This window comes from Abrus precatorius, unplaced genomic scaffold (assembly GCF_003935025.1).
Source record: "Abrus precatorius isolate BTA unplaced genomic scaffold, Abrus_2018 Scaffold2, whole genome shotgun sequence".
Classification (NCBI taxonomy): Eukaryota; Viridiplantae; Streptophyta; class Magnoliopsida; order Fabales; family Fabaceae; genus Abrus; species Abrus precatorius.
The window spans coordinates 30060861-30085797 of record NW_020874362.1 but is presented as its reverse complement, the minus strand read 5'-3'; the positions used below and the strand labels follow the sequence as shown (position 1 = coordinate 30085797).

General features: G+C 34.0%; 2 protein-coding genes across 5 annotated transcripts; one reads left to right on the top strand and one right to left on the bottom strand.

Moving 5' to 3' along the window:
* The first annotated feature begins 12047 nt into the window (after nt 1-12047).
* LOC113858060 (ras GTPase-activating protein-binding protein 1-like) lies at nt 12048-17021 on the top strand. Of its 4 annotated transcripts, none has more exons than XM_027490489.1 (9): nt 12048-12167; nt 13043-13218; nt 14323-14626; nt 14763-14998; nt 15088-15238; nt 15340-15461; nt 15554-15619; nt 16192-16246; nt 16476-17019. In XM_027490489.1, the coding sequence occupies exons 2-9, from the start codon at nt 13045-13047 to the stop codon at nt 16736-16738; spliced, it is 1371 nt and encodes a 456-aa protein (XP_027346290.1). In that variant the 5' UTR covers nt 12048-12167; nt 13043-13044; the 3' UTR covers nt 16739-17019. The 4 variants fall into 4 exon arrangements, with proteins under 4 accessions (XP_027346290.1, XP_027346292.1, XP_027346289.1 ...); XM_027490491.1 differs by having other exon boundaries at nt 15560-15619; nt 16192-16250; nt 16510-16912; XM_027490490.1 differs by having other exon boundaries at nt 12083-12167; nt 12997-13218; nt 16476-17013.
* A 5959-nt stretch (nt 17022-22980) lies between these two features.
* Nucleotides 22981-23463, bottom strand: LOC113859798. Its single transcript, XM_027492483.1, has one exon. The coding sequence runs from the start codon at nt 23461-23463 to the stop codon at nt 22981-22983; it is 483 nt and encodes a 160-aa protein (XP_027348284.1).
* Between the last annotated feature and the right edge of the window lie 1474 nt (nt 23464-24937).

The window sequence follows — 24937 nt, the reverse complement described above, 5'->3', positions numbered from 1 at the left end:
TTTTGGTGAACAATAAAGCCAAGGAACTGTCCTGCAATAACACCAAAAACACACTTTAGAGGATTCATCTTCAAGCCATATTTTCGCATTCTTTCAAATGCTTGTCAAAGATGACCAACATGGTCACTTTTATACTTAGATTTCACAATAATATCATCAATATAAACTTGCAAAAATTTGCCTATTATGTCATGAAAAATAGTGTTCATTGCCCTCTGGTATGTAGCTCCAGCATTTTTTAATCCGAATGGCATTACTACCCATTCATAAGTTGCTAAAGCCCCAGGGCATCGAAAAGCTGTTTTCGATATATCCTCTTCAGCAATAAAAATTTAGTTATACCCTGAATATCCATCTAACAAAGTTAAAATTTCATTACCTGCTACCGAATCTACTAACATATCGGCTATTGGCATAGGGTATTTGTCTTTCGGTGTAGCAGTATTTAGATTTTGAAAATCAATGCAAACTCTAAGAGATCTATTTTTCTTAATCACAGGTACTATATTCGAGATCTAGTCAACATACCTGGCTGTACGAATAAACTTGCCTCTAAGGAGCCTTTCGATCTCTTCCTTGATTTTTGGCAAAATCTCTGGCGCAAATCTCCTAGGTGGTTGCTTTACTGGCCTCTTTTCTGGTCGAATTGGGAGTCGATGTTCGACTAATTCCCTCGAAAGGCCTGGCATCTGGTCATAATCCCAGGCAAAGCAATCCTTAAATTCCCTTAGTAGCTTGATTAAATGGTCTTTCACTTCTTCATCGACCAATTTACTTATGAAAGTTAACCTCGGCTCCTTCTCATCTCCAAGGTTCACTTCTTCTAAGGGATCTTGTGCCTCTATTTTTGGCCCTTTTCGAGTTAAATCTTTTTCGAAGCCAATCGGTGCATCATCATAGATGCAATCAAGCCGGACATCATTGCCTTCGGTCTCTAAGACCGATTCTTCTTGAATCACACATGTTTCGAGTATTGTGTGCCTTTGTTCAGCTAGATAAGCCAAACTTGTCTTAATGGTCGAATATGGTGAATTGACCTCCCATCCTTTAGCCACTTTTAGGGCCGCCTCTCTTCTTTCGGCTAGATGAGCCGAACATTCGACCATGTTGATATCTGCATGGCCTTGGATTGGGTCTACGGCTTTATGGGCCGAGATTTCTTCAATTTTTTGTGATTTTATGGCCAAACTAAATTTATCGGCCTCCAAAGTATCCCGAGCTTCAAGAGCCGTTTTTATTTTATTTTCGGCTACGTAAGCCGAAATTCGATCCAAAAGGCTCTTTTCAAGGTTCTTCATTTCCATTCTTTTCGGCCTCCACTATTTCTTGGAAGCCGTAAAAACCCACCGAAGGGTCTAGGCGGATCTGGTGTCAAATTTCGCGAGCATTTAGTAGGAGAGGATTTTTGCCAAAATGAGGGCCGCCTATATCTTCTATACGAAGTGGCGCAATGTTGGCAAAAGACTTGTCGAATGTTTTGCTATCGAGACTGCTTACATGAACTTCAGTCTTAAAATAGCTCTGATCTCCATCGACGTATTCCAACACTCCATTGTTATTCTAAAGACATAGTTTCTGATGCAGTGACGAAGGTATTGCCCCAACCCCATGAATCCATTCTCTCCCGAGCAATAGATTATAACTTGCCTTAGAAGCTACCACTACGAAAATGGTTGCTCGAGAAACAGGCCCAACTCTTAGATTCACGATTAAAGCCCCCTTCGAACTTGAAGATTTCCCTTCATAGTCCGTCAATTCCAAGTTATGGGGCAGTAAATCATCCTCTGACTTCCCAATCTTTTTCAGCAAGAAACTAGGCATGATATTGATAGCTGCCCTAGAATCTACGAGCACTTTGTTCACTCGAAATTTTTTGTCAATTCGAGCCGCGATGTATAGCGGCTTCATATGGCTCTTCATTTCTTGTGTCGGCTTCTCGAAAATAGTTGACGATTTAGCAAGTGAACCATCCTCTGCCAAATAACAATAACACCATGGGTTATCATCGGGTTCGTCATCAGCATAGAAGTCTTCTTCGTCTCCTTCGCCGATTCCTTCGGCATATTCAGCAGGTAGCATGGATACGACCCCAAGTATATCCTTGAGATCATCTTCAAAGCCTGATTTAAATACATCGGTGATCAATTCATCATCCGCATCGTACTTGATCTCTGGGCTCTTCATCTTCAAGTCCTTTTGCACTGCTGGTGCTCTTTCTTGGGTCGTTTTGGCTTTGACACTAACCGGGGTACGCCGCATATTCCTGGCGGCATTGCCCTGGGTTTGTTGGACTTGATTTTGAGCTTGAATTTGGGCTTGGATTCGAGCTTAAGCTTGTGCCTGGACTTGAGCTTGAGCTTGAGCCAAGGCTTGTGCTTCATGCTCAGCTTTCCTGATTCTTTGAGCCCTTCGCCACTGAGTTTTAGTCATAGGAGCCTTAAAATAAGGTTTTTTCGTCTAAAAATGGCTCCCGGATGGATTATGGAACCTAGTTTGGGCGAAAGACTTAGGTTACGAGAAAACCTGTTGTGGCATGACCGTCGAATGTGACGGTCCTCTCTTTTTGACCATTTACAATTTTGGTCGAGTTAATGATGGGTGCAGCATGTTTCGAACCCATGTGTTGCTCGAAACATTTTGAGCAGGTACGAAGGTTCTGGTTTGAACAGTTTGGGGATCACGTATGGTGATAGAAGCATTTTGGGTCTGTATCCCTTTGTTCTTGGTGATCACCTGGTTGGTGGTCACCTGATAGTGTTTCTTTATCTCTGATTGCTCGAAGGCTTTAGCCACCGCTTTATCGAAGACGGCGCTACACCTTGGGCATAGCATGACCTCACTGTCAGCTTCCTTCTTTCGAGTTAGAAAGTCCAGTAGCGAGTCACCAGCCCTTGGGAAGATTTCAGCTTCTTCCTTCTCGAAAGCGTCGAAGGTGTCATTCAAAGAGCCTTTTCCTTCTATTTCTTCTACAGCTCGATCGAATGACCCCTGTTTTTCAGCAACACCGACCATCAGTATGTCGATAGGTTCTACGAAATTAGCTTCTATTTGCATGGGATCGAAATCGATTTTCATCGGCATTTTGGTTTTTTGTTCGAATTTCAATCATCCTTGCTTAATAGCGTCTTGAATCAGATCCCTGAAACGAACACAGTTATTAGTCCAATGACCATAAACATGATGAAACTTACAATATTTTTGACCCTTTCTCTGTTCTAGAGTAGGAATCTTATGATCATCAGATAATATAATTTGCCCATCCTTCAATAAAATGTCGAAAATATGATCAGCTTCAGAAACATCAAAGGCATAACTCTTATTAGGCCGAGTTTTGTCTTTAATTTCGAGTGGTTTTAAAGATTGGCATTCATAAGGGGGTCCTGGTTTTAATTCAGCTACATTTACCTCATTTACCCCTAAATCGACATCTTCTTTGTCGAGATCATTCTCGCTTCCTATTTCTCCTTCAGTGAGACCTATGTAAGTCACTTTGTCTTTTCAAGGAAATTTCTCTATTTTCATAGGGACAGATTTTTCAGCCTTAAGTTGCTCGATTTGCCTCACTTTCGTCGCTAACTGCGACATGTCTCTTAGCTGCTGATTAATCAGTTTCTTTCTAATCGTATACTCTAATCCGCCTACAGCCATTTGGACTAGTTCATATTCTGGAATTTGATTAAAACATCTCGACCTCATTTGTTGAAATCTACTTAGATAATCATCAATAGATTCATTATGTATTCTTTTTATATTAACCAAATCCATTAAGCTAACTTTCACTTCACCACGAAAGAATTGTTCATGAAACCTCCTTTCTAATTGATTCCAATTATGAATTGAATTCGGTGGTAAGGTTGTGAACCAGGTAAAGGCCCCCTTAGTCAAAGAACTAGGAAAGTACTTCAACTTTAAATCTTTATTTCGAGCTAAATCTCCACATTCTATGGCGTATCTAGCTATATGTTCTACTGTCGATTCACCGGAATCTCCGGCAAATTTAGTGAATTTCGGGACTTTCCAGCCCCGAGGCAGTTCAGCCTGCAAAATTACCTCAGAGAATGCTGAGACAAAGTAGGGTCTATTAGCATATCCTACGTCGAACCCATGTTGATTCAAAACTTGTTCGACTACATTGGCAATATTTTGAGGATTCGGGTTGTTTGGATATTGAATTTGATGCCCCCTACATTATTTTGCCTAAATTGCTCAAGTATTTCATCAGCATTCTGATTTCGAGCAATAATATAGGGTTGATTTTCCTAGAAGTCACCCTCATTTTGTCTCAGAAGATTTTGGTCGACCAATTTGCTCAAATGGAGCATTTGGATTTTGAGCAAAAACTGGGGGTTGGTCCACCTGGAAATTTCTCTCATTTTGTCTCGGAGGATTTAGACCAAAATTTGGTCTATTTTGCTCGAAAATTTGACCATTTCGACCAAGATCGGTGGCATCTCGATTAGATGTTTAGGCAACATTTTGCCCTTGCCTTATAGGGACTTGAGGTGTCCCAAAAACGTTAGTAATTCGACGCATTTGTTCAGCCAAAATTTGATAGCTGGTATTAGTCGTTTCCACTATGGGATTCAATACAGTGGTCATTTGATGGGTCAGCATATTGACCATCTCGTGATTGCTTTCATCCATTTGTTGCCTCATGGAATGTAAGACAACATTCGAAAACGAGCTAGCAGGAAGTGAATCCCCACTCGAAGCTCCAAACGCAAATTGTGTTTTAGGTACTCCACTTATCGTACCCATTCTCGGTGGAATGGTATGGAGTACACCCATTTCCAATGGAATGGTGTGACTATGGGGTGACACGGTTGTCACCACAGGGTTGGAGTAGGTTGATACTCCAAAGATAGGCGACATACACACAGGAGGTAAGCCAAATGGATGATCACCCAGCCTTGGCCTTGGGCCAGGATTTATGCTGGGATTGGTTAGTGGCATAGTAACCATAAATTGGCTAACTACGGGAAATGACGGCGTAGGTAACGTCGTCGTTGGTGGGGGTTGTGCGGCAGTAGTAGTACTGCCGCTTACATTTTCTGGGTTGGTATCACTACCATCACTTCTAGAATTGCCATTCCCAGAACTAGAATCACTGTTTCTTCCTCTATTAGCCATAATACAACGTCCATTACGTAATATCATGCAACAAAACAATCAATCACTCAAAACACACAATAATGTCCCACTGGGCGTGCCAATTTGTTTACGGTGAAAAATGACAATTGTAAACAAATAATTCAAAGATCAATCTGGGGACTGGATTTAGGTCCTCTTTGGGTTCTTTTAAGTGTGTTGTTAACGTGATGCTCAAATTAACGGCGTAAAAGAGTATTAAGCAAGAATAGTGAATAATAAATGGGCAGAATTGAATCAAATGTAGATGTTCTTTATAGAAAAGCGCTAAATAGGAAATGAATTGCAATAATTGAAATAAGCATCAAGCTGGAATTAAAATGCAGAAATGTAAATGCAAGAATGTAAAGGTGTGTGAATGTAAACGTACGACTCCTAGCAATGAACAGCAGCAACCGTTATGTCTCCTTGTAGCTGGTGTCTGGCGTGGTGCAGGGTTTCAGCGTCTCAGAGAGTTTAGGTGCGGTGTTGGGATGCAAAAAGTCGTCCTTTGTGAAATGGTGCTTTGAAGTATTTATAGACATGAAGATCACCACCGTTTTTCTCCTTTTGCAGGCACTTCTTAGTAACTGCCTTCAACTGTTGATGCTCACTATCCACAATTGCTTGTGATCGTACTGTTTGTTGGGGCTTTTTTCGTAACCGTTATCGCCCATGATCTCTTTTGCGTAGTGGTAAATGTTGATAACTACTGATAACCGCTTTTGAATTTTTCAAGACTCTTATCTTTCGAGTATTTCTGAGAGAAACCTAGGAGACTCCTTTAATAGTATGGCCTTAGAATAGTTTCTTCTTGACTTCTCTTTTCGAGCCATTCTGGAGTTTTGAGAGTCTGTCTTGGTCTTGTGGACTTAGAACATTTTCTTTGCTCATTTCTGTTTTTTGAGAAATTCTGAAGGGACTCTAGAGCTTGACCAGATTTGTGGACTTAGAATATTTTCTGACCACTTCTTATTTTTCGAGCAGTTTTGGAGGAAATCTGTAGCTTGGCTAGGTTTGTGGACTTAGAATATTTTATGACCACTTCCTATTTTTCGAGCAGTTTTGGGTGTCAAGGACTTGAAAACTCCTCAAAAACTCCTCGAAAAGCCATCAGTTTTTGTGGACTTAGAATATTTTCCTGTTAGTCTTGTTTTTCGAGCAGTTTTGGGTGTCCGTGACTTGAAAACTCCTCAAAACTCCTCGAAAAAAGCCTTTAGTTTTGCGGTCTTAGAATATTTTCTTGTCTTTCAAGCAGTTTAGAGAAAAATCAACAATGTGACAAAAATCTCATAAAATAGCTCGAAATGTGTACCTTTTAATTAAAACTAAAGATTTTAGATAATCTTCCAATATTCTCTTATGTTCAGGCTTATCTTTGGCTCCTTCTTGACCCCCAAAACTTGTTGAAATGTAGTTTCCTTCAAGATGATTTTTAACTTAGAAAATTTTCATTATCTCAAACAACTACTTTATAGTATTTGTGTGTACTTATAAATGAAAATTGAAATTTAGAGAAATTTCAAGTGCAAAGAGTCGAGCCTAGTCATGACAATTATAAAAATAAAATAAAATAATAGAAAACATAGTTTTGTGAGTTGCTCACTAAACATGACAAGTTTAGAGAGCCACAAATTAAATGAGGGAATGGAATGCTTGCAATTTTTATTCCTTTTTATGGCTCAATATTAAGTTTTGTGCGAAGGATACGAAAAGTTGCATTTCCTTGCTATTGAATCGGTGGTTCAGTGGAGGATGATCATTTTATACGACTTGTACTCAAAGTTGATGAGTTGGGTGAGTCTTACTAAAATTTTCAAACATTTGATTTCAAAAAGATATAGACATCTTTTGTGGGATACAGTTGTTTCTTCGCTTTCAATGGTGTCACTTGACAGCGAAAAAAAATAACGGCTGTCATCACGTAACTTTGTTTTTTATATAAAAAAAAATAAAAAATATTGGAAGAGTTTTTCTATTTGACACAGTTCTTAAGTGAAAATAATAATAACCAAAAAATTTATTTATAAAAAAACTACATATTAAAATTAATTTAATTATATTAGACTTTTTTTTTTGTATTATTAGTTTAATTATATTTCTGTTCGCTATATTTTAATATATAGACAATTTTGGTCTCCTTATTTTTAATTGCTCATTTTTAGTTTATTTAATTTTTTAAATGTGTGTTTTTGGTCTCTAAATTTTAATTATTCACCTTTACGGTCCCTTTAATTTTTAGAATATGAAATTTTGGTCCTCTAATTTTAGTTATTCATGTTTAGTCCCTTTAGTTTTTAGAACATAAAATTTTAGTTTTCCGCGATTTTATTTACTCATTTATTTTCTCTAGTTTTTCAAATGTACAATTTTAATATTTTTAATTTTAATTGCTTACATTTAGTTCTTCTAATTTTTAAATATTTAAAATAAACCCTTTATAAATATTTATTAACTATTCCAATGAATAAGATTTTAATATATTCTTTAGCATCGTTTATCTTTATCTCCAAATTCTCACATGGTATCAAGAGCCTATAAGATTCGGATATGGCTTTCGCATCATCATCTTTCACTCCTCACACCTTTCAAAAACCAATTTCGTTAAAGTTTAATTATAAACATTTTCTCATTTTGCAATAGCAGGTCCTTACGACTTTTATGGGCTTAAAACTCACAAAATTCTTTCTCACATTATTTATCTTTATGCGTAAGGATTATACTTATGGATTTGAAACATTAAATTTCTTTGACAATTATTATCATTCTGTCTTCAACATTTTTATTTAAGCTAATATCTACTTGTTTTAGTGAAAATTTTACCTTTTCACTTAAATGAAAATAGACTAAAAAGGTTTTCATATTCAATTTAAATATGTTCTCACTTTATTTTTTTAAAATTTAACTCAAAAAATATATATTAAAAAAGTTATTAAATAATGTATCAAAATTATAAATATAGATGTTCCTGTTGGAGAAACACTAGCCTTCAAGTCTCTGCTCTGAAACGATAACGTCCTTCTGACTGTTGCTGACGTGGGTACCTGCAAAAAGCACTTCGATGCTAAAGTCAGGATTCAGTTTTGAGCAATAAATGTTATTTAATAATGAAAAGTCATCTATTTACCTGTACTTCCTACCTTTTTTTTATAAGCATTGTTATGGGCTAATGGGCTTGCTGAGTCAGCCTTGAGTTTTGACCCTTTACTTTAAGTAGATAATGTCTTGATTATTACCTTTAATTTGATTAATTACCTTCTAATCCTGACAAAAGATATTCGGTCAAACTGGGCCGAATATGTACTTAGTTTCCTTTTTCTATATGTAGGACTGAGTAGTTTTCTATCCAGTACAATAGACATTTTATTCATTTAATTATTTCATAATAATTCTAGGAATTAAATTTATATACTTTCAGATTTTGAGACCCTATCCTTGTTTTAAAAATAGAAAGACAATGATAGAATGTATTATTTAATTACAAAAGCATATCTAACATTTTTTTTTATGGGGGCAAGCAATATTTCAAATTGAACTTAATCTAACTTCGTCTCTCATATAATTTTAGAGTTATAAAGTTTAAGTATTTGACTTAAATATTGTGACTTAATTTAGGATAATGGCTAATTTATTTACTTGGTCTTATTTTCACATTGTTCCAATAATAATTCGGTCCTTTACATACTTAATTAGGTCAAATTATGTTAATTAATATATCATGTTAAGATTAGGTTAGTTTATAAACTTAATCTATAGTATCATATGTGTTTACATGATGTTATTTAAATTAGACAAACATTAAAAACAATCATGAAAGGTTTATAAAAATGCATTATAATTATTAAGTATTTTTAACATTTTAATAGTTTTTTATTTAATTTATAGAAATAAGTTGTTTTCAGCTTATTCTAAAAAAATGTATTAAATAAATATTTAATCAAGCTATATTTTTAAAATGCACCCATATAAACTATTTTACCTTGCATTAAAATCAATTATCAAAATTAATAATATTTTATAAATATATAAAATATTTTTATTTAATTAAATTTTGATGTACTGTCAATTTAAAAATTCTACACTATCATTTAACTATAACATTAATTTTAAAATTTTTCTTATAAAAATCAATTGTTTTAAGTTTTATACAATTAGATGATAGTGTAATTTTTTTATATCTTTGATGTATTTTAATTAATTCTAAAATTAAATTATTTATTTAATTAATGCAATTTTTTTTATTTAAGGTTAGAGACAATGAGGTGTCTTGAATGTCAATAGCTTAAGGATTTGTTTGGGAATTAGTTTTTAAGAAAAAAAAATAGAAGAGAAAGACTTGCATAATGTAATTTTTTGTTATAAAATTTTACATGAGAAAGAGAGGATTTATAGACCCTTCACAACTCTTATACTAATATATTTTAAGTTCTTCTAGACTTATAAGAGATTTTGTATTAACTTTTCTTTTTCTTTCTTTCTCCTCTCCTTTCTTATTATTCAAATACTTCCATTTCTTCTTTATCGAAGATCTTAAATAAAGCTTAAAAAACTAATCATTATTTATCACTTATTTGATATAATTTGCATTAAAAAATAAAACTTTATTCTAAATATATTTACTCTACACATCTAAATACAATCAAGTCTTACAACACTAAATTTAATCAATACATAATTTATGTGAATATAAATTTTTTCTTAACAAATTTTTAACCTAAAATTTTATAACAAATCTGCCTTATCATTTTAATAATAATTTAAAACAGTTATATATTTTACACAAAATATAATTATTTAAAAATATGTAATTATGATTTTTTTAATTTCAAATGATAAAATATAATTAAATTTGTTGGCTTTAAATTAATAGTATTTATGCAATGAAATATAAGAAAAACTTAAAATGAAATGCTTTAAATAAGCATTATTTTAAATTCATATTTATATAATAAATTGAAACACTGCTTTTAAAAACAAAGAAAATTTATATAATTTATTGGTAAATATTTAGCTTTAATTTTTTTAACGAATAATAAAAATATATAATTACATTCAACATTAGACATTTACATTAATTTATTTAAAAAATAAATAATTCTTTCCTAAAACTACACATGGAGAGATAACTTTTAATATTTCATTTTTTAAAACAATAATAATAATAATATCAATATTATATCTCATATATAATTAAGTGATAATATATATATATATATATATATGATACTGATAGTATATTTTAATTATATTTATTTATAATTAGTATCACATTTTTTTAATGTATTTAAGGTAGACCTAATAAAATGGATTGTCTAGTTGGATTAGCTTAAACTTACTCTATAGAGTGTAAAGTTTGGACTTTACATTTTGTGTCCGAATAAAATCTAAATGTTTTTATTTTATTTTATTTTAATATAATTAAGCTTGATGCGGAGTAAACTTACAAAAATCAATTTTTATTTAATTTTGACACTATTTTAATATGATCAAATTAGATTTATACATTTTTAACTTGATTTCTCAAAGTCTGTAATCCACCATAAGTTAATCAAAATGGATAGGGTAGCCCGTTTTGGCCACTCTAGTTTAATTTAATTAAAAAAAAATCCTTACCTAAAATTACACATAGAGAAATAATTTTTAATTTTTTTTTGCTTTAAAAAAAATAACAATAATAATAATAATAATGTGAGGAGCATGTGGAAAGTTAATGATAAAATTAGATGTCTTAATAACAAAAATCCTTCTTTGCACATTATGATAAATATAGTGTGTCACGTCTAAACACTTTTCACATTTAGGATCCAAATTACATATAATCAAATAGAAAAAAAGTAAAATGGATTATTGTGTATGAAAACATTAATGACAAATGTTGACTTTTTATATATTAATGTATGATTAATTAGATGTCTTAATAACAAAAATACTTCTTTGCACATGATGATAAATACAGTGTGTCACGTTTAAACACTTTTCACATTTAAGGTCCAAATTACATATAATCAAACATAAAAAAGTAAAATGGATTATTGTGTATGAAAATATTAATGACAATTGTTGACTTTTATATCTTAATGTATGACTAATTGATAGTATATATATATATATATATATATATATATATATATATATATATATATTTGAAGGCTCTGATACCAGGGTTTATCGGCTGGACAGCTGACAGGCACCTACCGGAGAAACTGTTTTTACAGTTGCCTTAACATTAGTATGGAAATTTTTATCCTGGTTCCAACCTATTCCAAATTGGATGAAAGATGTTAAGACATTTTGTTTTTTGTGTGAATCAGATGTACTTAAAGTTTAAGCTTTTATATGCTTTAAAAAAGCCACTTTGTAAAAGGTTTGGAAATCCCACTAGTCCCTGACTAGAAAGAAGTATGCTCTGCACTTGCCATTTTTATGGATCCTGTGCATCGGATAAGTGTGATAGTCATTTTTTTTGTAAAATACACGAATATTTTAAATTTACCTTGGAAATACGCAAAATTTATTATACATTAATTCATATCAAACCTCTACAAAGAAAAAAAAAATTATGCCCCGCATAATTTCTGATGACTGAATAAGTAATTTAATTTTTGAATAACATTAAAAAATTTATTTTTAAATATATCATACTAAAATAATATCAACCCAAATATATATAATATAAATGTTTTTAATTACTAAATGGTGATGGCAAGATTTTGCTCCCTCCTCGATCGGGTAGAAAAGACAAGAGCAGGAACAAACAGCAACAGAGGAACTTTTAAAAACCTCAACCGAGAACTTTGGGCCTGGTCGTAGTCGCAGGCCGAAAAAGCACGAGTGTGAATAAACCGGGTTTGTTGGTTCAATAAAAAACCAAACCAACCCTTTCCTCGCCAACAAGAAACCAAAAAAGTCCCCTATATATATTTACGAGTATTTACGCCCTCGCACCTCCACACAGAGATCTCACTTTCACTCTCACTCCACCGCCTCCACTCCCATTCCTCTCTTCTCTCCCCTTCAGCGTTTCGATCTCTCCCTCGGAGGTATCCCTTCTCTTATTTTCCTTCAGTTTTTTTTTTAATTAATATATTTACTTTTTCAAAATAACTCTTAGTATCGTGATTCTGATTCTGATTTTATTCTTTTCTTTTTTTGTCTATCGCTGGTTTATCTTAGTTGTTCTCTTTCTCTGTCTGTATCGTTTTTCTTATTATACGGGTTTAGTTCTCTTTGATGGTTGATTAGGGTTTCGTTGTTAATCTAGTACTTTTGAGATTTAGGGTTTTGAAATGTTAAAACAATCACAAATTATTATTATTATTATAGCCTCTGGTTTATTTCAAAGGTTTCGATGTTTTCTCGACACATGGCTGGTTCGTGTGTAATGCTATGAAGCAAGCACATACACTGTGTCTCCAGTTGTAACCTTGTCCGATACTACATGAACACTTTTGTATTTTTCGTAAATTTTATTTCTGTCAATATAAATTGGATATCATAATAATTAGATGATAGCATTTTATTATATTTACGTTGACCTATGTTGATTATGAAAACATGAGTGTTATCTCTTGTGATTGAAGATTTTATTGTGTTGATTTTTTTTACAGTTTTTACAAGTTATATTATAGCCTTGTCATGTGCTATTCGTTTTAAATTTTGTCACATTGTATACGTGTTGCTTGTTATCCATGTCTCTTTAATTTTGTGGTGCTTTTTTGGCCTAACTATATCCTAGTTGTCTAAATTGAAGCCCCTTGTTTTATTAATGGAGGGGTAAGGATGTTGCGCTTCCGTCTGTGCATTCTTTGGATTATTGGTTATTAGTTTTCCTTAATTGGGTTTTGGGAATAATTTATTTTGTGCCGTTAGTTGACTAAAACTCTCGATGTGTACATCCCGCGATGTCGCGTTGCAGAGATGGCAGTAACTGATGGATCCCCAACCCCTCAGATGGTTGGCAATGCTTTTGTGGAGCAGTATTACTCTATACTGCATCAAGATCCAGACCAAGTTCACAGATTTTACCATGAGTCTAGTGTCCTAAGTCGACCTGAAGAAGATGGATCCATGACCACAGTGACTACTACTGCAGTAAGTATAAGTGATGGATGCAATCATTTGTTTCACAGACATGCAAAATTATACAAATGCAAATTTAGCACATTTCAAGTAGCATTTATTCTAACCTACTCTTTTAATTTCTCATGTCCTGAACTGTTTAATGCTTAATTAGCCATTTGTTTTTTTTTTAAATTAAAAAATGGCTATTTGTTTAAGCATGACTCAATTCAAAATTCTATGGAAAGCACCATGGATTATGCACTTTTGATGTGAATGTGGAGATAGTGTCCTATTTTAGAAAATCCTTAGTATTTTGTAAGTTAGGAAATTGGTTGAAGCAATAATAGAAAATCTTTATTGGAGGTCACATTGGGGATGTATTGGAAATAAGTGCAGTAATAACATTATTTGATTAACTTTTTCTATTCTTGATCCTTACCCAGTGTCCTTAAGACACTTTTTGGCACTTATTATTAATAGTGTGCACCATCAGTTGTTAACATTCTTGGGGGAGTGTACTTAACTAACACCTTTATTAATAGTGTGCATCATTTTTTTGGGTGATAATAACAGACCATTACTGTATCAATCACATCAGAAAATTTCATGAAGGCTATCAGATATTGGGAGGGTGTAGCATTTAAGAATAATCACAAGAAGAGCAATAAAGCATATACATTACTGATAATAGTCATGTGGATATGGACTTTGTTATAATCCTATTCTAATGTCATAGTTTGCTTAATACTTATAAACATTTATTTTTTGATACCCAATCTTCACATCTGCACCCTCATTCGTGGGTGAAATCAAACTGATGTATTATTATGCTCTGAAATCTGAATTTATTCACCTTTTACTATCTTTCTGGTTCCCTTTTGAGTTATTTTTGTTCTATGAAAAGCAAGAAAGTAAAGAAGATAATCATGATTGTCTAATCTAATTCATGATGAATTGAATGTTGGCAATCCCTTTATAAGCTCATTATGCTGGCCCAAGCTCATTATTTATCTTAGTTTATTTGGGTGCTCTAGTTGAGGCATTTTATATTTTTTTATTACTTTGACTATTATGCATTGCAACAAATGATTTAAGATATGCTAACTTGAATGATCTTACTTTGTTTTTGTACAGGATATTAATAAAAAGATACTTTCTCTGGATTACACAAGCTTTAGGGTAGAGATTCTGAGTGCTGATGCTCAGCCTTCATACAAGGATGGGGTGATGGTTGTAGTTACTGGCTGCTTGATGGGAAGTGACAATCTGAAAAGGAAGTTTAGCCAGTCCTTTTTCCTAGCTCCACAGGACAAAGGCTACTTTGTTTTGAATGATGTTTTCAGATACATTGATGAGTATAAGTCAATTGATATTGAATCTGTGCCTGCAAATGATGCTGATGAAAGTTCTCCAACAGATTCTTTTACCCCAGAGCCTGGTAATTCTTCTATTTACATTTCCTGGTTATAAATATATGCTTCTATTCCTGCTGTTTTTCATTTTCTTCCTCTTGACTTTTGCTTTTCTTGTTAGAAGTTTTGGTTTTAAATATTTGCTTGTATCTATGAATACAGAGGCCATTCATGTTCCTGAAGACACTCCACCTAGTCAAACTGCCATTGTTGATGCTGACAATACTGTCAGCAAAGAAGTGAGTCAGCCAGTGGAGAATGGAAAATTGTCAGTTACTGAAACAGTGGTTCCTGTTAATCATGTTAAAGAATCCAATCATCAGGAACATCACTCACACACTGAGAAAGCTGCTTCTAATACACAGGAGGATGCTCCCAAGAAGTCTTTTGCATCCATTGTAAGTTTTATTTATTTATTTATTTACATCTTTATTGTATCTCTTGTAGTGTCTGAACATATGTGACTATTCTGTAATTTTTGTTTCAGGTTAATGCACTGAAAGATAATGCTGCTCCTTTCCATATCAGGACTTCCCCTGTGAAAACTGTTGAACAACCCCGTGTTTCTAGCGTGCCTGTATCAGAAGTGCCAGCTACTAGCACTGACAGTCCAACAGAAAAGAGTAATGAGAATGCAGGTGATTCCCATTCGGTGACTAGTATATGAATACAGTTTACTATAGCTTGTCGCATTTGATCAGGAAGCTTCTTTGTAACTTATGTAATTTACCTTGTGCAGGCAAGGCTTATGCAATATTTGTTGCAAATTTGCCTATGAATGCAACAGTAGAGCAGCTGGAACGAGTTTTCAAGAAATTTGGGCCCATTAAACCTGATGGTATTCAAGTTAGAAGTAATAAGGTTAGTCTGTTACTAACATTTCTGCAATCTAGTGTACGGAACTTATTTCAACAACTACAACTATTGACACAATACTTTGTTCTCCTTTCCAGCAACAGGGATCTTGTTTTGGTTTTGTGGAATTTGAATCTGCTACTTCAATGCAAAGTGCACTTGAGGTAAGATCTCCATCATTTGTAATTAGACTTTGTATTCTTTGTCCATTTACTGGAGGTGTTGCAGATGACACATTTCATATGATGCTAGTTTTTTTGAAAATTGTTTCACATTCTGTGATCCAGAAGTTGTTTTTTGCAAAAATGTTGGAAGGGTTCTACAATTTGATGAGATCTGCAGTGCTTTTTTAATTAAAATTGTTGTGTAGTATGAGTTCTTTTCAATTAATTATAGTGAAATAGTTAATATATTTGTGCAATTGTCTGTTGATGGTTTATCGTCGTTAGCAGCATATGTTTGATGACAATTTTTCTTGAGAATTAATTAATTAGGAATGCAAGATTGAAAACTGCTAATGATTTTAATTTACATTTTATAAATGCAGTAGTTACATGTGTGCTGCATGGTGGTGGATTGTCTAAGTTTGCTGCATGTAGTGCATCTGAAGTATGCTTTATGTGCCGATTTTTCTCATTGTTCAACTTTATAATCCCTGTAATGCAAATGCATCAGAAATGTTTGTATGGTGCCTTTTGTTAGCTATTCCAATATAACATTTATACGATTATTTCAGGCCTCTCCTCCGGTTACATTGGACAATCGAAGGCTTTCCATTGAAGAAAGGCGAGGTATGTGGGCTGTATTTCTCAGCAAATTTGAACATTTTAAAATTAAACCGGCAGGTTTTGTTGATTATTTCCCATGACGTCAATGTCTTTGACTAATTTATGTTCTAGACATGCTGTATAATAGGTTATCCCATGTAAGGTAAAATTGCTAGGAGAAAAATTCTAATGCTTATACTGTTCCATAAATTGTGCCAATATTGTCACTTACCATCGGGTATTCTTGTTGCAGCTAATAATGATAGGGTCAGATATTCATCGGGCAGGGGTGGATTCCGAAATGACAGAAATGATAACTTCAGGGGCCGTGGCAACTTTGGTGGTGGCCGTGGTGGCGGTGGTGGCTATCCAAATAGGAATGATTTTGAGAAGCGAAGTGAGTTCTCTGGCCGGCCTCGAGGAGGCAATAATGCTGGGCGTAGCAATGGAGAAACTATGCCAAGGAGTTTTCAGAATGGAGGAAAAGTTGCTCGTCAACCAGTGAAAGTTCAGTGAAGTGCTTTATTTTGTTGGGAATTGAGTGACAACGGAGTTTTTTTTATAGATAGCGGCATCTAGGGATTTTGGGTTTGCAACTCGATTAGAGTTTTTACTTTATATCTGTCATGATCCTTTCGCTTCAGAGTTTCGGTTAAAATCAAATGATTCCCCATACCATCTTCTCCCATCTCCCCCATTTTTAATTTTTTCCAATTTTGTTACATTTTGTATCTAATTTTCTTGAATAATTGTTTTGGAATTGATCACAATTATATGCTATTTTTTCTCCTTGATTCGCCTGTTGGTTGTTTTTTAATTACAAAATTCAATTTGATTTATTTGAGAAAGATAATAGTCTACTAGATAGACTGGCTTTTGGGCTAAAATGAATTAGTTGTTCTGTTTACTATGGGTAAACGTGCGATTTTCGAATTTTCATCCCTTATAGAAGGTCAACTCTTTTCTTAGTGCACCATTATTTCGTGCTAAAGGATTTCACGAATCACGAACCTAGTGTAATATGCAGACGTGTATTTACTTTTTGTAATAGATAAATAAAGAATAAAACTTGCCTTCCATAAGCTTTATCACTGCTCATTGGAATAACTTTTACGAACTTTGATTTGTTATTTCTGATAATTTGCTGGTACTTAAAATTTTGTGTGCGCACCGCTGCATTCTATCATTAGGTCAATGTTACTTGGATAGGAATTTTATGTGTTTGCTGTAACGCTTTATATTTTTTAATATATGATAAATTTTTATATGATAAAGTAAATTTTTTTTTAGAAATTTTTTAATAAGAAAAAGAGACATTGAAATGGTATAAGGTTTATAAAGTAAAATTTCATTAATTCATAAGTACTTTAGAAAAATAAAGATTTTAAAATTTTCATCAGTAACAAAAAGAAATAGTAATTTTACAACTGTTTCAAAAGAATGCTATAGAACTGAAAATATTCATTATATAACACAAAATAACTAAGTCCTATAGCAGTTCTCATCCATCCATGCACTGTGAGCCTGGTACTATTCGTCCTGATTTCTTGAAAATGTTATGTAAGAGTGAGTCTCTATCTTACCATTCATACATTACACATATTCATCTCAAAACACATCTTATCATGATTAAAAAAAACATTATGACATTACATATCACAATGTCATATAAAGCTTATTTTTATCTCAACATATATTATATTCCATAGATTCACAATTTCTTTTACTTTTATCTGCGCTTACCGCGTCCTGTGGCCACATTTATCCGATGCCTCTATTCCGAGGTCTTACACATCCATATAAATAGTCGCCGGATGGTCTAATGCAATACGGATACAACGCATGCAATAGACAACCCCTTAGTAAAGGTAATGGTCAGGAGTTAAGTTGAGAAATGAGTGTGTGGCCATGTGGTGCATTCGAACACAATATTCCATGCACAATCTCGAATGTCACTCACCACCCTGCATTTTCCCAAGATATTCCATATCATCTCCATCTTCCACTCCCCAGTGTATCTCTGTAACTATTTATATCATATCTTTTTCCATCTTATACTCTTTCGAGTATATTCACATGTTCACATATGCCATTTATCATGTGCACACATATTTTTCATTATATTTCCATACACTTTTCATCATATACATCAAACCATGGCATATTCACAATACACATCATTTTTACATGAAACTTAATATATTCAAACATGAAACATCCATCTCTTTGTATATTCCATATCACAAAATCATAAAATCATATCAACCATCCTCAATATACCTTATCATGCCCTATTTGAACATAATATCACATTTTCACCATGTATTCCTCATAAAATCACATAAACAGCCAATTATTCTCACTTTTCACCGATTATTTCTCATAAAATAAGGATTATTCTACATATAATCACATACATGACAAGATTCATGAGAATACAAGTAATAAACATAACAAAATGATAAAGTAGAGCCCCCTTTACCTCAAAACAAAGCTTTTACAAAAATTTAACCGAAGATTTGAACTCTAGAACGGAGTTTTTCCTAAGAACATCATGAACATCTATAAGAAGAAGAAGAAGAAAAGAAACGAACATAAATCTAACTTCAAACTTAGAGAAACTTACTTGAAATCCTTTAAATCGGACGTAGAATCACAAATCTGAAGAAAAATCTAAGTTTAGGAGGTTTAGTATGAGAGAAAATGGTGAGATATAACCTTAGAACCTTTGAGAACCTTGGATAGGAGTGAAGAAATAAAAATTTCGTGTGAAACCCCTTTTTATAGAAATTTTTTGAAATTTACTGTTCATCGCCGGAAACATTGTTCACCGTCTTACTGTTCACACCAGAAACACTATTTGCGGTCACTATTCATGCTGGAAACACTGTGCACACGTAATGTACACGGACTGTACGCGGATGTGACGTCAGTCATGACGTCATGTTGATGTCATTGATGACATCATCAACATTGTTCATAGGCGATTTTACTATTCATTTTTTTTAAAATATAAATTCTATCCAAATCTATTCCAATTATACTTTAACAAACTTCATTATATTTAAATCAAAATGCAGAATGTTACAATTCTTCCCTCCTTTAAGGAATTTCGTCCCCAAAATTCACTAAGTTACAAAAAGATTAGGATATAATTCTCTCATCTTATTCTCAGTTTCCCGCGTGGCATCTCCCTCATCACTAGTATTCCATACTACTTTAACTAGTGAAATATCCTTACCTTTTAATTTCTTAACACGACGATCAACAATTTTCATCGATTGTACATCATATGACAAATTCTCTCTTACTTGAACAGGATCAAGTTCTATCACATGAGTAGGGTCAGGAATATATTTTCTAAACTGAGATATATGAAATACTGGATGTAAATTTGAGAGATTTGGAGGCAAAACAATTTTATAAGCAACAGGACCAACTTTTCTTAGCACTTCAAATGGCCCAATAAACTTAGGAGATAACTTCTTGGATTTTAAAGCTCTTCCAACTCCAGTTATAGGTGAAACTTTTAAAAATATATGATCACTCACCTAAAACTCTAAAGGTTTCCTCCCCTTATCATGGTAACTCATTTGCCTATCTTGTGCTATTTTCATCTTTTCTCTGATCAATTTGATTTGCTCATGTTGCTTCTGAACCATATCTGGCGCATATAGGATCGCCTCTCTAGTTTCATACCAACATAAAAGGGTTCTGCACTTTCTTCCATACAGAGCCTCAAATGGAGCCATTCCAATGCTTGCATGATAACTGTTATTATATGTGAATTCCACCAAAGGTAGACATTCCTCCCAAGTTCCTTGTTGTTCCATCACACAAGCTCTCAACAAATCCTCCAAGGACTGTATTGTTCTTTCAGTCTGACCATCAGTTTGTGGGTGATAAGCTGAACTAAGTTTTAACTTAGTACCCAAGGCTTTCTGCAGACTCTCCCAAAATCTCGATGTAAACCTTGGATCTCTGTCTGACACAACACTAGTTAGCACTCCATGCAATCTGACTATCTCTCACATACATATCTGCTAGCTTCTCCAACTTGTACTTCATATTAATGGAAAGAAAATGAGCTGCTTTAGTCAATCTATCTACTATCACCCAAATTGCATCATGATTACTTTTTGTTCTTGGTAGACTAGACACAAAATCCATAGAAATACTATCCCACTTCCACTCAGGAATTTCTAATGGCTGTAACATTTCAGGTGAACGTTGATGTTCTACCTTCGTCTTTTGACAAGTTAAACACTTTGCTACATACTCAACCACATCCTTCTTCATTCTATTCCACCAAAAATTCTTACTAAAGTCTTGATACATTTTTATCGCACCAGGATTAAAACTCATTATGCTTTTATGAGCCTCCTCAAGTATCATCTGCTTAAGCTCATCATTGGAAGGAATACATACACGGTTCTTGAACTTAATCAATCCATTTGCATCACAATGGAACTCCAAATCCTTTCCTTCACCATTCTGCCTCATCATTTCCTGCAAGAATATATCTTCTTGTTGGGCATCACGAACCCTAACCAAGAAATCATTGTTGATTATCGAAGTCCCAAGATTCAAACTCTGAGGTCGCACCTCCACTGCCAAATTCATATCTCAGAACTTCTCAATCAACTCTAATTTTTTCACCATCATACTTGCCATATGCAAGGACTTCCTACTTAAAGCATCAGCAACCACATTTGCCTTCCCAGGATGATAAGACTATGTAAATCATAGTCCTTCAGAAATTTCATCCACCTTCTCTGCCTCATATTTAGCTCTTTCTGATCAAACAAGTACTTCAAACTCTTGTGATCACTAAATACCCCAAATCTCGCCCCGAATAGATAATGTTTCCATATCTTAAGGGAAAAAATCACCGCAACTAATTCTAAGTCATGAGTAGGATAATTAACTTCATGAGGATGCAATTGCCTCGAAGTATAAGCAACTACCCTTCCATCCTGCATCAAGATACAACCAAGCCCTTGCCCAGATGCATCACAATACACATCAAATTTCTGTTCTGGATTAGGCAAAACTAAGACAGGGGCAGATGTTAACTTTTCTTTCAGCTTTTGGAAACTAGCTTCACACTCTTCATTCCACACAAACTCTTTTCCTTTTCTTGTTAACTTCGTCAAAGGAAAAGCTATTTTAGAAAATCTTTCAATAAATTTCCTATAATAACCAGCTAGTCCCAGAAAACTGCAAATTTATGTGGGATTAGTAGGCCTTGGCCATTAAGCCACTGCTTCCACCTTTACTAGATCCACCATAATACCATCTTTTGATACCACATATCCCAAAAATTGAATTTGTGGTATCTAAAATTCACACTTAGAGAATTTTGCATACAATTGTCTTTCTCTTAGTATCTGTAAAACAATTCTCAAGTGTTCTGCATGTTCTTCATGAGTCTTGGAATAAATCAGAATATCATCTATAAATACTACAACAAATTTATCCAAAAACTCATGAAAAATTCTATTCATGTAGTTCATGAATACTACAGGAGTATTAGTCACACCGAATGGCATAACTAGATACTCATAGTGGCCACAGCGGGTTCTAAATGTCTTGGGGATATCCTTACTCTTGACTCTGATCTGATGATAACCAGATCGCAAATCAATCTTTGAAAATACGGAAGATCCTCGTAACTGATCCATCAAGTCATCAATTCGAGGAATAAGATACTTGTTCTTTATTGTTACCTTATTCAATTGCCTATAATCAACACACATCCTCATGCTCCCATATTTCTTTTTCACCAAAAGAACAGGTGCTCCCAAGGTGACACACTTGGCCTTATTAACCTTTTCTGCAATAATTCTTCTACCTGTTTCTTTACCTCAGCCAACTCCACTGGTGACATACTATATGGTGCAACAGAAATAGAATTTGCTCTCGGAATGAGATCAATAATAAACTCAATCTCTCTTTCTGGTGGCAATTCAGTAACATCATCAGGGAAAACTTCTAAAAAATCTCTAACTACTGGGATATACTCAAAACTTCTAAAAAGTCTCAATTGAAAATAGAACCATGAAAGCCTTAGCACTTATTATATTTTCTGATTGATCTGGACCTAAGAGTTTAGCACTTTCTGATACTTTAGTGCCAAAAATCAAAACTTTCTCTTTACAGTCCAATAGAACATGGTTGGATGACAACCAATTAATTCCCAAAATTACATCAAGTTGGGAAAGAGGTAAACAAATCAAATCTATACTAAAACTCCTACCATGTACCATCATAGTACAACCTAAACACACAGAAGAAGTTGCTACGGGTTTACCCGTAGGAGTAGATACAATAACATCACAAGACAATTCAAATACAAGTAATTCTAGACATCTCATACAATCCACAGAAATAAAGGAATGAGTAGCACCAGAATCAAACAACACATCTACAAGTCAGTCTTTTATGATACATTTACCTCTAATAAGCTCCTCTGATTTTGAGGCCTCAGCTCCGCTCATAGCAAAAACTTTACCTTTCACATTTGGCTTTGTTCCAGTGCTTGCTCTAGATTCAGGTCTTTGTTCCACACTCATGCTTCTACTCTTTTGTGGAGCAGACCAACAGACACTAGCAGAGTGTCCCATTTTCCCACAAATGTCACATGTTGGTGGAAGTTGAGGACAATTCTTTTTAATATGAGGTCCACTACACTTGAAACATTTTAGTGACCTTTTGAAAGAACCAGAACCATCACTACTATCTTCTTGAGATACAGTTCACTTCACTTGAGACTGATTTGGACTAGAGTAAGGTCCTCTAGAAAATCTTGGAGGCCTTCGGTCTTGCCTCACAAGACTACCGATTCTGGTATCCACCGTCTTACCCTTAGTATTGGCTTCAAATATTCTGCATTTACTCACTAGAGTGGGTAAATCTGTCAGCTGGAATACACTAACAGCAGCTTGAATATCTGGCCTAAGCCCATGTTCAAATTGAGCACATAGATCTTCCTCTCCATCATTATGTTGATAGTGAGGCCAGTATTTCATCAATTCATGAAATTTAGCAGCATATTCACCTATAGACATGTTTCCTTGTTTCAACTCAAGGAGCTCCCTAGCCTTCTGTTTCTTTAAATCTCTAGGGAAGTAATTTCCCGGAAAAGTTGCCTTAAATGTCTCCCAAGGAATATAACCATCTTCTTGTAGTAGAGTTTGACTAGCAAATCTCCACCAGTCCTCAGCTTCTCCACTCAGCATATAAGTAGCATAAGTTACCTTATGCTCCTCTCTACATCTATGGCATGGAAAATCTTCTCCACATTTTCTATTCACCTCTGAGCTCCCTCAGGATCAAACTTTCCCTCAAATTTTGGAGGGTTATGCCTAGTAAAAGAAGAAAGTCCTCTATACTTGGCTGGTTCAGCCTTTGGTTATGTGCCAAAGTCTCTAAGACTTGGGTCATGCGCTCTAAGAGTTCATTTGTAGCACCAGCAGGTCTACCTCTACAAGCCATAACTCTAATCTTGCAATAAACTCAAATCACTTATTAATCTATCATTCGCATACATATATACATCTAGTTTAGGTAATTCACATCTAACAAGTCATATTAGCAAATAATCATTTCATATTCTAGTATATCTATTACACAACATAGACATGTTAGTCCCATATCCCAGTCTGGTCTGGATGAACTGCTCTGATACCAAAATTGTAACGCCTTGTATTTCTTTTCTCAATATATGATAAATTTTCATAAAAATTTATATGGTAAAGTAAATTTTCCTTCAAAAACTTTCTAATAAGAAAAAAGAGACATTGAAATGGTATAAGGTTCATAGAGTAAAATTTCATTAATTCATAAGTACTTTAGAAAAACAAAGATTCTAGAATTTTCATCAGCAACAAAAAGAAATAGTAATTTTACAACTGTTTTAAAAGAATGCTATAGAACTGAAAATATTCATTACATAACTCAAAATAACTAAGTCCTATAGCAGTTCTCATCCATCCATGCACTGTGAGCCTGGTACTATTCGTCCTGGTTTCCTGAAAATGTTGTGTAAGGCTGAGTCTCTACCCTACCACTCATACATTACACATATTCATCTCAAAACACATCTTATCACAATTAAAGAAAACATCATGGCATTACATATCACAATATCATATAAAGCATATTCTCATCTTAACACATATTATATTCCACATATTCACAATTTTTTTTACTTTTATCCGCACTTACCGCACCCTGTAGCCACAGTTATCCGATGCCTCTATTCCGAGGTCTTACACATCCATGTAAATAGTCGCCGGATGACCCAATGCAATACAGATACAATGCATGCAATAGACAGCCCCTTAGCAAAGGTAATGGTCAGGAGTCAAGTCGAGAAATGAGTGTGTGGTCATGTGGTGTATTTGAACACAATATTCCATGTACAATCCCGAATGTCACTCACCACCCTACATTTCCCCAAGATATTCCATATCATCTCCATCTTTCACTCTCCCAGTGTATCTCTGTAACTATTTACATCATATCCTTTTCCATCTTATACTCTTTCGAGTATATTCACATGTTCACATATGCCATTTATCATGTGCACACATATTTTTCATTATATTTTCACATACTTTTCATTATATACATCAAACCATGGCATATTCACAATACACATCATTTTTAGATGAAACTTAATATATTCGAACATGAAACATCCATCTCTTT

Excerpts from the sequence above, each read along its gene's own strand:
- LOC113858060 (XM_027490488.1), top strand. The coding sequence starts at position 13,045 with ATGGCAGTAACTGATGGATCCCCAACCCCTCAGATGGTTGGCAATGCT. Across the intron at positions 14,627-14,762 it reads TTCTTTTACCCCAGAGCCTG|AGGCCATTCATGTTCCTGAA; the intron begins GTAATTCTTCTA and ends CTATGAATACAG. Across the intron at positions 14,999-15,087 it reads AGAAGTCTTTTGCATCCATT|GTTAATGCACTGAAAGATAA; the intron begins GTAAGTTTTATT and ends TTTTTGTTTCAG.
- LOC113859798 (XM_027492483.1), bottom strand. The coding sequence starts at position 23,463 with ATGCTGAGTGGAGAAGCTGAGGACTGGTGGAGATTTGCTAGTCAAACT.